General features: G+C 32.2%; 1 protein-coding gene across 1 annotated transcript; it reads left to right on the top strand.

The window, feature by feature from the left end:
• Positions 1-742: 742 nt before the first annotated feature.
• On the top strand, positions 743-6,727 carry LOC110690560 (uncharacterized protein At2g34460, chloroplastic-like). The gene is made up of 5 exons (XM_021867425.1): positions 743-1,011; positions 1,529-1,726; positions 5,235-5,354; positions 5,929-6,201; positions 6,296-6,727. Exons 1-5 carry the CDS (start codon positions 886-888, stop codon positions 6,458-6,460), a joined length of 882 nt encoding a protein of 293 aa, XP_021723117.1. The 5' UTR covers positions 743-885; the 3' UTR covers positions 6,461-6,727.
• The last annotated feature ends 7,624 nt before the right edge of the window (positions 6,728-14,351 follow it).

Raw genomic sequence — 14,351 nt, forward strand, 5'->3', positions numbered from 1 at the left:
AAGTTACTTAAGTAGTATACATTACATAAACATATGAAGTATAATAAAAATAGTCTTTTTATCTCTTAAACTTAAAATACTTAGCTTAAATTAATATTTCATTTCATATCCCACATTAATCATGTATATATACAATATACCTAACAAAAGTCCTTCATCTTCTTCCACAATTCCACCCTCACTCTTTCTTTTTCTTTCTTTCTTTTTTATTTATTAATTTTTTATATATAAGTTTTCAGTTTTCATAGTTTCAATCCCCTCAATAATCATGAAACAATAACTTCGTAGTTTCAACTATTGAAAAACATACATACATACATATAAAAATAACCTAAATTATAACCCGTGTATTGAACGGGCCAAAAGACTATTAAATATTATTATTAAGTAATTGGGTGGGTTAGTGGTTAATTAGAAGAAATGGGAGGAAATTAGAGTCTATTTAAGTTAATTAGAGGATAATTAAGGAAATAGGTTTCCTCTCGCAAAAAAAAATTAAACTTGGTAGTTTTTTTTTTAACTAAAAAGCTTTTAAAAGGTTTTTTTTTTTTTTTTTTTTTTTTTTTTTTTTTTTTTTTTTTCGCAAAATGGTACTTTTAAAAGTTTTTTATTTTTTTATTTATATATTATTTTTTTTAATTTTTTTTTATAACAAATTTGCCATTTTAAAGTGATTATTCCTATATTTTGAGATAGTGTTTGTGATTCAAGTGGACTGGACAAAGATTTGCACACCCGTGTCCAATGTCTAACGTAGCTAACTATTGGAAAGAATAAGCCTAGCTTGATTGCCGTGGTACGTGGCAATACACCAATACATGGAGAGATGAAGGGTGCAATGAAGCTTAACTAGTGGCTGGTGGATTGCGTAGCACCCCAAATTCCATGGCCATCTTCCTCACCAAAACTTGTATCTTTCACCCCCTTTCTATTTCACTCTCCAAATCCATCACCCCAAATTTTCCACTCTACAAAATCCACCCAATTTCATTTTCTGTCAAAGCTACCAAGGTAATCTATCAATTTCTAGAAATACCTAGATGCTATTATTCCTAATTTAGTGATATTATCAACTGATTATTTAACATTATGCTTATTTTCTTCAAGAATTCAGCTCAAAATTTGAATTAAGAAATACCCATTTGCTTGAATTCTTATCATATTGATATAATGTAAAATCAATTGATTATTTGATATGCTTAATTGCATCAGAAGTGTACTATATTTCAAATTTCAGGAAAACTCAGTTGCTATTATTCCTAATTTAGTGATATTGCCAACTAATTATTTGACATGATGCTTATTTTCTTCAAGAATTCAGCTCAAAATTAAGTTTCAAAAACACCCATTTGCTTAAATTCTTATCATATTGATATGAGGTAAAATCAGTTGATTATTTGACATTATGCTTAATTGCATCATGAAGTGTACTATAATTCAAATATCAGAAAAACCCAGATGCTTATAATCCGATTAAATTGACTAATGAACTGAATTTTGACAAATTTTGTGTTGTGTTCTATTTTAGATGGAAGAAAGTGAAATAAAGGAGGTTGGAGAAGCAGGAGGGAGTACCCAGAAGAAGATATTTGTAGCAGGAGCTACTGGAAGCACTGGAAAAAGAATTGTGGAGCAGTTGTTGGCTAAGGGTTACTCTGTTAAGGCTGGAGTTCGTGACTTTGAGAAGGCGAAAACAGCCTTTTCAACTAATTCTGCCCTTGAAATTGTGAGTATACTATACCTCATAATAACTTTAGTAAGAAATGAAATGAAATTTTTGTATGTGGTTTTGAGAATTTTTTTTACAATTGTTAATTATTATGGCTACTTGCTGAGCAAATATTTGTGTTGTTCAATGGTAAGTGGTTGATAGCTAGTGTATTTGATGGCTTTATGCTGTAATATATTTAAGGGTACATGTAATGTTGTGGTCTTACTGCCCGTTTACGTGTAATTTTGTAAGAAAAGTCCTATATCAAATCTTTAGGATAAAAATAGTAAACCTATTTATTGGCAATGGCATGAACATGGTGATTTAGATCATTTAGTTCATGAATTTAGAGACTTTTGTTAGTTGTATACAACTGGAAAGATGCAGCTGTGATGATTATTTCCCTACATCGCAAAATGAAAGTTGATTCTCCCATGGTGTGATTTTAGTAAGGAGTATTTAGGGGACGAAGATTGGATTAATTTGAAGTGAAATTTACCCTATATCAATATAACCCTATGTTTGCTTAATTTTTCCGATGAAAATGAGTTGTCTTTACCCAAAGGAGGGGTTTATCTTTAGCTAAGTAAAAGGCACTCGACTTACGGTCAAGGGCGAAGCCACGAGGGGGCTGGTGGAGGCCTGGCCCCCCGTGGCCCAACAACCGACCCATTAATCTAAAAAGGCTGGCCCCTATAGTTTTTAGGATAAAATGATTATTATTTGTATAAATCTAGTATTCTAAATTGTAGCTTAGTGGTTGAGCACTTAAGCATTTAATCTATTTTTCTTTTACCCCTTCAATCAATCTTTTTATTAATTTGCCAATTCTTTTGATTTTAACTTATGTTATTTTCCCTATATTTCTAATTGACTAAAGTAGTAAATTGCATACCTTATATATATATATATATATATATATATATATATATATATATATATATATTTAAATATTTATTTTTGTGCAAATGAACTACAAGAGCAATACCAAATATATCGTACACAAACCTTTGCTTAGCTATAATAAAAAAAGGCAAGTTCTCGATGGTTGAATGGTTGTAATATTGAATATTCTGATGAAATAATATTTTGTGTTGCTTTATAAAATATAGTCAAATCTAATCTATAATATTGCAAATACTGCAACAGAAAATATTATGTAATGAGGAAATCGTATGAAATACAATACTATTAACTGAATAAGTCTCGGCCCCCCTATGTTTAAATTCCTGGCTTCGCCCCTGCTTACGGTGAGCCTAAAACCATTTTCCTCGAGAATGCTGACCATGGTACTATTACATAACAGTTCTAGGCCTTCTAGCCAACAGAGTGCCAAAGGCAAGACAGCAGCAAACCAACTTACAAAATACGAACTACAGCAGGTATCAACCAATAGAACTTGAAAATTTATGTACTACGTAAATAAGCTTTGCTAACCAATCCTTATAAAGTATCAAGTTATCAACTGAATAAATCTTCTTAGGCATGATGGTGTAGGTTGATTTTGGTCAACTCAGCATCTTTTATCATTTTCACACTAAGGTCCACTCTTTGCACCAAAAGTTTCTGTGATCCACTCAAAACTTTATATTTCCCTGTAGGCCAGGTTCACCACATTACATATACAGCCACAGCTATAGTATCCAAGATAACAAACAGACTTTGTGAATCTATACTCTAAGAGCGTAGAGGCAGTTTCTTGCATAATAAGCATTCAAAGAAGTGTATGCGGGTCTAATGATCGAAGTCACAAAGAAGGCTACAAGAATCATCGACCCCCGTATAGCCAACATAACTCTACTTTTCAACCTCCTTATTATAAAGGATAAAGATGATTATATCATCATTATCATTATTAGTTATTGTTTAGAATATATAAATCCCTTGATTTACTCCTTAATTTTAATAGTCAAAGTATATCCCTTATAATTAGCTAACGTACCTAGTCACATATTGTATCTAGTCATGTTTGGCATGTTCAATGTTCTAATCTTGTACTATATATACTCGTGTATATTCATCAATATAATCAAGCTTTCCAACATTCGCTTTTCTCATAACTCTATCATGGTGAGCTTTTGATCCATATTTTCTTGCTTCCGCTACTACCATGGTTACACTATCAAAACCCTTTGCTGACACCGACAAATGATGGTGACCATATCAAACTTTCTTCTCGGAAAGTTTCAAACCAAAAACACACTTTTCGCTCAACTCTTTTGGCACCCCGTATTTCATATACCAAGATATGCCATTGACATATATATTTTTTTTCTCCAAATCCCTTACACGGAGATATTAAGCTTTTTCGATATCCCGTAGTTTACCTACCAAGTGTTACCATATACGAATTTCTCTCCAAAACCATTATGGAGAAACATAACATTATGTTCTAAACCACCATCACACCACCATTACACCACCATTACAATTTTTCTATCTCGCCTTCAATAGTGGTCAAGGAACCTCTATATTTTTTTCCCTTCCATTTGTTGCAAGCATACGCTAGCCAATTTGAAATTTCTTTATTTTTATTTTTTTTGAATATTTACAATCAATGGTTCATGTGTTTAAAAACCGTGAAAAACACCCATTAAACAACTTCTTAATCTCTCTCTATATATACTATCTTTTAACTTCTTCACGCAACTCCTCCATCCAAAAAAAAAAAAAAAAAAGCTCCTTTAATACACTTCCTTTTCTTTTTCTTCTTAGCAAAAGAAAAAAAAAAAAATAAAAAAAAACCTTCTATTGCTCCACTCCCTCTAGACCTTATTGAATTGGAGAATCGCAATGCAACCTTTTTCACCACCACTTCAATTCCTACATTGAACAAGATTTAATATCTTATATCCAAGATCGGTCTCTTGTTCCGAACGTCCGTCTTGCGGGGGCGTGTAAAGGATAAAGATGATTATATCATCATTATCATTATTAGTTATTGTTTAGAATATGTAAATCCCTTGATTTACTCCTTAATTTTAATAGACAAAGTATATCCCTTATAATTAGCTAACGTACCTAGTCACATATAGTATCTAGTCATAGTTTGGTATGTTCAATGTTCTAATCTTGTACTATATATACTCGTGTATATTCATCAATATAATCAAGCTTTCCAACATTCGCTTTTCTCATAACTCTATCACTTATCACTGCTAACCAGCTATTATTAGTAATTTAAAGCTTGGGACATCATTTTACGGTTTTACCTTAAGCGTCAGGGTCAAAAACAACACTTGGATGTAGTTATGGTCTTATGGATACTTTCCACTTTATTTAGGACAAAATTCATGATTTTTTTTTTTTTAATTAGCTGAAATTTGACACTTGGACATGTACTTAAGTATGACTAGAGTACCCGAATCCTTGTAATATAGCTGTAACTACAATTCGTGTGGTTGGGACAATTTTAAATAGAAAGTGAAATACATTTATTCCAGAATGGAGGTATAGATTTTTAATTTGAAGCAATATTAGCTGGATCATCTTTTTAAATTTGAGGTCTATAATTTGTTTGCAGGTTAAAGCAGATGTTACTGAGGGTTCAGACAAGCTAGCTGAAGCCATAAGTGATGACTCAGAGGCTTTAATATGTGCAACTGGATTCCAACGCTCATGGGATCTGCTGGCTCCGTGGAAGGTAAGAAACTCTTCATTTGTAGCTTCTGCTTGTTTAGGTACCCAGTAATGTGTTATCCTTCTTATTTTGTGGTGCAAAGTATTACCCGTCTTATTTAAGAGCTATATGAATAGTAAAGTTGGAAAATATTGAGTGCGTGCTTGATTCTCATATAATTTAATTTCTAACTAAACACCGTTGCTCCATGTAGAACAGTTTGTATACTATGTCACTCTTTTAAGTGTGGGTGTTTGCTTGACAATTGACAGCAATAAGTGCAGCCTGTTGCTGTTATATGCGACTTCTGGAAAAATACAAAATAATGTATACTGATAATTTGATTGTTGTGTTAATCATCAGAATAGATAAGCACTATTGAGTAATGACTTGCCCTTAATCTCTGTTGATCTGTTCAAGATATGGTTTTGACCTGACCAGTCATTACATTCTGTTTCTTCCTCTTAGCCACCACCTTTTATTGTTTTGGCTTACATTCATATTGGAGACACTTGCGTCCCTGTGATCTTACACATCCATTTGTATCATGTTTGTGAGATGATATAATTGGTCTATTTAATCACATCATCCAATGCAGGTGGATTATTACGGAACTCTCAACCTTGTTGAAGCATGTCGCAAGCGTGGTGTCAAGAGATTTATTCTTATTAGTTCCATCTTAGTCAATGGTGCTGCAATGGGGCAGTTGCTTAATCCAGCCTACATCTTTCTTAATGTATTTGGACTTGTATTAGTTGCAAAGCTACAGGCTGAAAATTACATCCGGAAATCTGGCATAAACTACACAATTGTACGGCCTGGTGGATTGAAAAATGATCCTCCTTCTGGAAATATAATCATGGAGCCAGAGGTGACTGCGTGCCTCATTTCGCTATTTCTGCCTTCTACTGTACATTTGTGCAATTGCCAAGAACTTACGTGTTTATATTTTTGTACTCTGATAGGATACTCTTTCTGGAGGCAGTATATCAAGGGATCAGGTAGCTGAAGTTGCTGTTGAGGCATTAAATCATCCCGAGGCTTCTTACAAAGTAGTAGAGATAATTGCTAGTCCAGATGCTCCTAAACGGTCGTTTGAAGAATTATTTGGTGCTATCAAGCAACAGTGATTTTGTTGCATTTTCTTAAGCATGGTTTGTCATACTTGATAATGTGTACAAAAGTTTGCCATTTTTCAATATTTTTAGTGATTATATTGATGTAGTGTGAAACTGTGAACTTCCGCAATCACCCTTCTGTATACATTAGCTGACAATAATCAGCCGAGTTGTGCAACTCATCTGTTCTCAGTGTGGTCAGCTACTTCTATCAGTCGGATCTTGATTTTGATAATATTTTTTGTTTTCACTTAAATAATCTCATACAATCGTTTACAAGAGGTGGTAGATTTCCGGAACCCCTTGTGTTTTGGGGGTTGAAAGAGGTTGCAATTATGTGCCATGTAGTGCAACCATAAGTACTAAAGTTCTAGCCATTTTTATGCTCCAAATTCAATTTTTATTGCTAAAATCAACTCAGAAAAAGGTAAGGAACATGTAAACAAATTGAACCAAATTATTATTGAATAATCAAAGAAGAATATTGAAGTTTAGAGGAAAGAATCTTACACAAAACATTCAATAAGATACACTGAAAACTCAAGAACTAAAAAAAATGATACGTAGACGTTTGTCATTTTTAGAAGATCCAAGCTGCTAAGGAAGCCATAACAGCAACCAAGGCTGGCACTTGCAGAGACACAGCAGCACTCTGCGGCGAAGGAGTTGGTGCGGTGGCAGCATTTTGAGCTGCGCCAAAGGTGGCGAACATCGAGCAAACCATGATCATAGCTACAATGAAGGAGGTGAACTTGCAAGCTTCCATTTCTTCCTTGAAACAAGAATGTGTTAAAGCACACTTTCAAAGAGAAAAAGTAAGCTTTTTTGTTCTGATTGATTGTGGACTGTGGAATGAAAAGGATAGGTTTAGATGGGTAGTATTTATAGTATAAACATTGCTGTAAACAAAATTATTCGCCAACTAATTATGAATTAATGTGTATAATTAACAACAAACAGAATCATTAGTAGGGTGGTGGGTTATCTTATCTATAAATATGTTAAAGATTATTGATTCCTAGTATTTCTTGTAACAGGTTGTAGTAGTGGTTACAGACCTCATGTTATGCCAATGATTAGGTATCTCTTCTTTACAGGTATATTGTTTGTCAGTTTTTGCTGTTTTTGTAAGCATCAAAATCCATCCGTCTCTTATTGTTTGCCTCATATTTCATTTAATGTTGTCTTTAAAAGGAAGTTTCATATCTGTTTTTCTAAGTGTTACTCAATTTTCATTATCATTTTCATCCGCTTTTCTAAATGTTACTCGCTTTTGCTATTCCTATTATGACAATCTTTTATTTATTTATTTTTATCATATACAACCCTATTTTGTGAGACCCAATTATATTTAGAGTAAACCCATATTCTAAAATTGCCTACATACATGATCCCCTTTTTCTACTTTTTTTTAGTTTGCGTAGCTACGGTAATTGAGTAAAACTTAGAAAAATAGAGGAAGTATATGTTTTTTTTATCATGAGTAATACAACTTTACTCTCATATAAAATTAACTCAATTAAAAGTTAATACTTGTTAAATAAAATGAGTTTACAGGCAAATAATTGGGGGCAAAAGGAGTACGTATAAAGTATGGCCATGAAAATATTATATAGAGAATAAGTACCTGTTCACAGTGTGATATTACTAGTTATATCTGTTTTCTCTACTTGCTTCCTTTTTGATATCCTCATTGACTGACCTGTTGCACATTTTCATGAGTTGGCAGTGGGCTTTTATTAAATAGAAAAATAGTCTAGCATTAATTTATTTATACTTGTATCGGTTATACTTTACCCTCATATTCTAAATTTTAATCCCTTAAAACTTCCCACCACTATCTACAAAGGCCCTCAACAACAATTATGGAGTCAATTTCCGATGATAAAAGGAAATATTGGAAGTTGATTACGATGCTTGCTCTGTTTTGCAATGATTGATTTATACACTCTATTGCACGAAATAATTTTCACTTTAAAGTTGGGGTTGATAAGATTTGAAATGTGATCTTTGTGTCACGTTAGCTATGATACCATATTAAATTTGATTTGAGCTACATCCACAATCAAAAGAGAGAGTCCACTTCACAAGTCCAAGAAGTTTTCATTCCAAAACCATTTTCCTATAGGATCAGTAGTCTCTTATATAGTGCTTAACTTTATCTTCTTTTCTCAATGTAGGACACTTAGTGTTGTTTTGGAAATGACATACCTTCACCGCTCCCCCTTCCTCTTACATGTAAGGTCTCTTTCAATTCAATCACATGTGATGTTTTATGGGGCTAGAGTGCATTTTTCATACTACCTCTCACATGACCCATTCAATTTAAAGGTTAGAGAATTAATAAAGAAAAATGCAGTGAAAATGGGGTTAGTAAGAATATAAGATAATAAAATATGTGAAGTCTTGTATGTATAAGACGGATTTTCGCTAATTTTATGAAAAGACGTGTTGGTATCCTTTAACAAATTTACAGTAATTCATTTAAGAGTACATTTTAATTTGTAATGAGTTTAGTTGTATTTTTATGCATTTTTTAATAGATACATATTATAAAGGCTAATATGATTAGTCTGATACATTATGAGGAGTGTTTTTTAAAGGCAAATTTTAAGTATATAAGGGTAATTTTAAATACTTTTAAGATTACTTTAAATCGTCTTACTATAAGTTGATGAAAGTCTGTCTTATTTAACTATTCAAGTTTTGTAAGAGTAGTCAGCGGGAGGAAAAAAATAATACAAAAAGTTAGTAATAGATCATTATCAAATCAATGACTCTTATATAAGACAAACTTTTGTTAATGACTCTTATATAAGACAAACTTTTGTTAAGGTTACTGAAAGGTAATCTGAAAGTAACTTTAACAAATTTTACGATAACTATGACCCATTAAAGTAAAACTTTTAATTTATAACTAGCTTTTTAGCTCATTCTACGCGCGAGCTGTGTGCCTGTGTATAATTTATTATTTATGTTATAAAATCATTTACGAAAAAAGACGTTTATAATACTGTAACATTATGGATGCTTGGTAGTTATATAAAATCAAATAATTGGAGACCAAATTCTTGTTATAAATTTATACTTTACATCAAATATGAGATTTTCAAAAGAGGTCATTTAGTATCTTGAAAGTATGCATAGTCTTATGACATGCAAACAATGTCATACATTATGGGTTTTCCGAATATTCTTACATCCTTTCCTTCTTTTGCCGTTCAATTTTCCCTTATTTGAGCTTTAAATTATCTCCTTTCAATATACCATCTTCATCATAGAACAGATTTTGCACAACATTTTTAAAGATATTTTTGTGTCAAATTTATAAGGGGAATTTAGATGATACAAAAAGTGGAAAGCTTCATTAGAAATTTATATTATGAGAGGAAATATTGGTAAGATGGTAAAGGGTCAATGGATTAAATAACACATTCAATTAAATTGAATTTGAAAGATGGAATTGAATTTGAAAGATGGAATGTGAAGAAGAAAGATTAAGAAATTCGATATGTTGAATCAAAAAGGATGTTACTAATTTTTAGAGCTATTAATAAATAAATGGGGGAAGATAGAAAAGTTCTACAATAAGTAATGACATATAAAGAGGGTCAATAAAAAAAATTATAAAGGAATGTAAAATTAAATGACACGTGGCAAAATATTATAGCGAATGAAATATTTTTCCTCCGTTACGAATTACTCGCAACAAAGGGGTATTATTTGTGAGACATAAAATATTCCTTTGTTGCGAGTAATATGTAAAGGAGGGAGTACAAAGAAAAGAGGATATGTGGCAAAATGGGTTTGTGTTTTTAAATACTAACTAAAGTATAAATAGATATGTTTGATTGTGTTTTAACTTTTAATGGATACATGTTATAATGGTTAATATGATTAATCTAATACATTATAAGTGTTTTAAAGGTAAAATTTATGTAAAAAAAAAAAGTAACGTGATTTTAAATAACTTTAACTCGTCTTTCCATAAGTTAATTAAAATCCTTCTTAATCAATAGTTTGTATTACAAATAAGTAAGCGGTGTAATTAATATGTAACGAATGAAAAAAAAAGTGTTGCAATATATTAACACGAAACTGAGTGATTTTTTTTTATTATTATTTCAAGGAAGTTTTTATTATTATTTCAAGGAAGTGATTTTGATTATAACACCATAAGAAAAAAAAACTTTTATTATAATACGAAACTTTATTATCTTATTAGTCGTGATTTTCAATTACATATTCCCTTTAAACATGAAATATGGTGATCAATAAATATATAATAGAATTAACATTAATATTGGAAGCAATTTAACAATAATCCAACAATATAAAATCGTTAGAAAAATAATAGAAATAAAAGGAACATGATTACTTACTTTGATTTTGCTTGCTTGCAATTATAAAACAATAAACGAGTTAGTCACTTCAAGGAAATAAATAAAACAATAATTAAAATTAAATTAAATAGAGTTGATTTGGGGCCAAACCCTCAAACAGTTCTACCTTTCACGCCTTGGTTTATGGAAGAAACTTCGGGTAAAGTACGGATTCCTTGGAGTGCTTAAAGGAAGTATTTTGAAGAATAAGATAGGCTAGTGTTTAGGCTAGAGCATAGAAGAGAGAAAAAAGAATTAATTTATGCCCCGACCTGTAGAAATGAGGGGGGTATTTATAGGGAAAATGAGTAGAGGGGACACACGAAACCCTAAAAAGATAAAACCATAAAATTGGTTGTCGTGACATGACACGTCAGCAGATTGCCGCGACACGGCAAAATATGTTGTGACACGGGATATTGTACTGTGACGCGGGGAAGAAACAACCCTAAAAGATAAAACACGTGCAAGTACGGACACGAGAAAAACACGGAAGCTTCCCGTGTCACGGTATGAGCACCGTGACGCGGCAAATTCCACCGTGGTGCGGCACATGATGCCGTGACACGGTGGACTTTTTTCCATTTTTACGTCCAGATTCATTTTAACCCTAATTACACTCAACATTTTTAAGTGTCGTGTCAAAATTTCGGGCTATTTAGGTTTGTTATTCATTATTGGGCTAAAATAATAAATAATATGAAATTAATAAATAAATAAAAAAAAAGTAGTAAAAAAACCCTAGCCTCCTTTTCTCTCTTTTCTCTCCTAAACCTAGTCTCCATTGTTAATTTTAAGGGGCTTCCATCGGATATCACCGGTGGAAAGCCCCAATCTTTATTTTCTTTTAAGCTTTTTAATTTGTTTTAGGTCACAATAATGTCTCCCTCGAAAGAAAGGGTTTATCTCCTTCAAAAGACAAGGTTTTTTCGATCTCCTTCGAAAGACAAGGTTTTTCGTACTCCTTCGAAAGACAAGGTTTTATTTGTGCTTAATTTGGTCTCCGGTTGTACGGGGCTACTATTGATTGTGGCTCGGATTCGGGTTACGGAATCAACACAAGAATTTACTTTCTCACAAAATTGCGAAGCGACGACGGATTCACTCAAAAAGTTGTATAAGAGAACGAAACGATAACATGCCGAATTGTTATATTTATGTATTTGGATTCTTAGCCCTTCCCCTATTAATTCTTATTTGATTTTGTTAAATTCTTTTTCATTATCGTTCATTGTCAATTGTAGATGCCGTATGACTTACATTAATGAAATTTAGTGTCCTTTTAGGACTTTATGAATTGAGTTTGATTGAAAATGGATTTTAAGCACTTCCGGGATTAAATACTCAACCTGACTAATAATGGTGGTGAAAGATTGTTCATCATCGGGTTTGATTTCGGGGAGACATTTTTAGGTGTCTACATTAGCCCAATACATGCTACTGCTGGGTTTGACTGCTCTATATTATATGCTCATAATGATAGCAATGATAGGGAGGCTTAGATTTGGTGTAATATGGATATTTAAGTAATTTCATATGTTAACCATAGTTAGTAAATCAAGTTATTTTTAGGTGTCTACATTAGCCCAATACATGCTACTGCTGGGTTTGACTGATCTATAGTATATGCTCTTCTAGGAGGAATATTTCTCCCTCGAAAGACAGAATTTTTTCTTCCTCTTTAGGAGGATTTGGCTCCTTTGAAAGATCGGGTTTTTCTTCTCTTTTTTGAGGGAGGATTTGCTTTTTTATTTCATGGATTGCTATAGAGTTGTTTCATGGGTAAAATTTTGTGCGGGATTGAAAAAGAGATTAATATTTCGACAACAATCAAACGAATCAGACGGAAATTTTCTGCACGGCTACAACAGATCGATAGACCCCATCGTCGAAAAAGGCTGTAAACCACAGCGATATGAAAGTGGATATGAAGAATGTACGATTTGCAACAACGATCGTAGCTTTGCTTACGGAATGTTTTTATTTGATTCAATTATTATGTATTTGTTAGATCTAAATCTCTTTGTAGATGTCATATGACTTATTTATGAATCAATTTTATTTCAAAAAAAAAAAGTTATTTTTTTATCTTACTAAATTCGTGAATGAGATTCATTAAGAACGCACCATATATATTAATATCTTTTCGTTTATAAAAGAGAAAATGTAAATTCACACGATTATCAATGAAAAGTCCTTTTTTCCAAACTTTTTTAAATGCGTATTTAGAGGAACACAAATATTTTAAAAAAGCGGGTTTACACTATTTTATTGATGGCAAGAAAGAAGAGGAAGATTGTCCTTCCCTAAATTATTTCACGGTGAAATTTTTTTTACCCAAGATTACTTTTCTCTCTCCTCATTCTCTTTCATCTAGGGTGAAAGTAATTTGGATTAAATCGAACCGAAAACCAAAAAGAATTAGTAATTCGGTTTGGATTTTTTTTTAATTCGGCTTGGATTGGATTGGAAAAATTAAAAAATATGGATTACGGATTGGACTCGGTATGGGGTTTACAAAAACCGAAAACCGAACTACAAACCGAATTTCGACCCAATACTTTAAGCCCATTTTCTTTTTCAAAGTATCCAACCACTTTCCCCTTTTATATATAAACTTAAAAAAAGAACCTAATTCTCAATTCTCCTTTCTCAATATCTTATTCTCTCACAAAGAATGTAGTTAACAAGAAATGATTGTAGGAATTTTCAGGGTGAAGTTCGAGTTTTGGATTTGAATGTTGCAAAAGAAGGGAACAAATTTCGGTTTGGATTGGATTCTAATTTGAAAAACCGAATTAATTCGGTTTGGATTGGATTGGATTGAAGCTTAATTCGATTTGGATTCGGATTGAGATTTCCGAAACCGAATTAATTCGGATTGGATTCGGTTTTGGCTATAATCCAAACCGCAAACCGAACTTTCACCCCTACTTTCATCCTCTTTCCTCTATTTGTCCAAGATAGATTACTTTTCTCTCTCCTCATTCTCTTTCATTCTAATTCCTCTGTCTTCCTGGTATTTTGCTATCTCCTTGACATTGCTCAAAGCTTTCTCTCTCTTCAATTTGCTTTTATTTCTTCGGCGATTCAAGCTTTCACTCTTCCATTTGCGATCTACCTTTGTTATCCAAGTTTGTCATCTTAATTTTTTCTGTTTTTCTTTATATTATGTAGTTTTACTTGTAGAAATTTTAAACCGATTGATTTTATCGTTTTTTCAGTAATTTTTGATTCGTGAACACTGCAATGAAGAAGACTAATCTAATTTTCTGATGAAGTTGATCTAAATGCATGTACATTTTCACTTTTAGTACTCCCTCCGTTTTTAAATACTTGCTCCATTTCTCCATGCGCGGAGTTTTAGGAGAAATTGGAGAAAATAATAAAATAGGGAGGTAGTGGGGTAAGTGGAAGAATAAAAAATGGTAAAAAACAAAAGTAGTGGAGATAATTAGAGGAGAGAGAACATGTGATGTGTCCATTTTATATAGTATTTTACCCCCTTCCCTCGGTCATAA

The sequence above is a fragment of the Chenopodium quinoa genome, unplaced genomic scaffold (assembly GCF_001683475.1).
Source record: "Chenopodium quinoa cultivar QQ74 unplaced genomic scaffold, ASM168347v1, whole genome shotgun sequence".
Lineage (NCBI taxonomy): Eukaryota > Viridiplantae > Streptophyta > Magnoliopsida > Caryophyllales > Amaranthaceae > Chenopodium > Chenopodium quinoa.

Excerpts from the sequence above, each read along its gene's own strand:
- LOC110690560 (XM_021867425.1), top strand. The coding sequence starts at position 886 with ATGGCCATCTTCCTCACCAAAACTTGTATCTTTCACCCCCTTTCTATT. Across the intron at positions 1,012-1,528 it reads TTTCTGTCAAAGCTACCAAG|ATGGAAGAAAGTGAAATAAA; the intron begins GTAATCTATCAA and ends GTTCTATTTTAG. Across the intron at positions 1,727-5,234 it reads CTAATTCTGCCCTTGAAATT|GTTAAAGCAGATGTTACTGA; the intron begins GTGAGTATACTA and ends ATTTGTTTGCAG.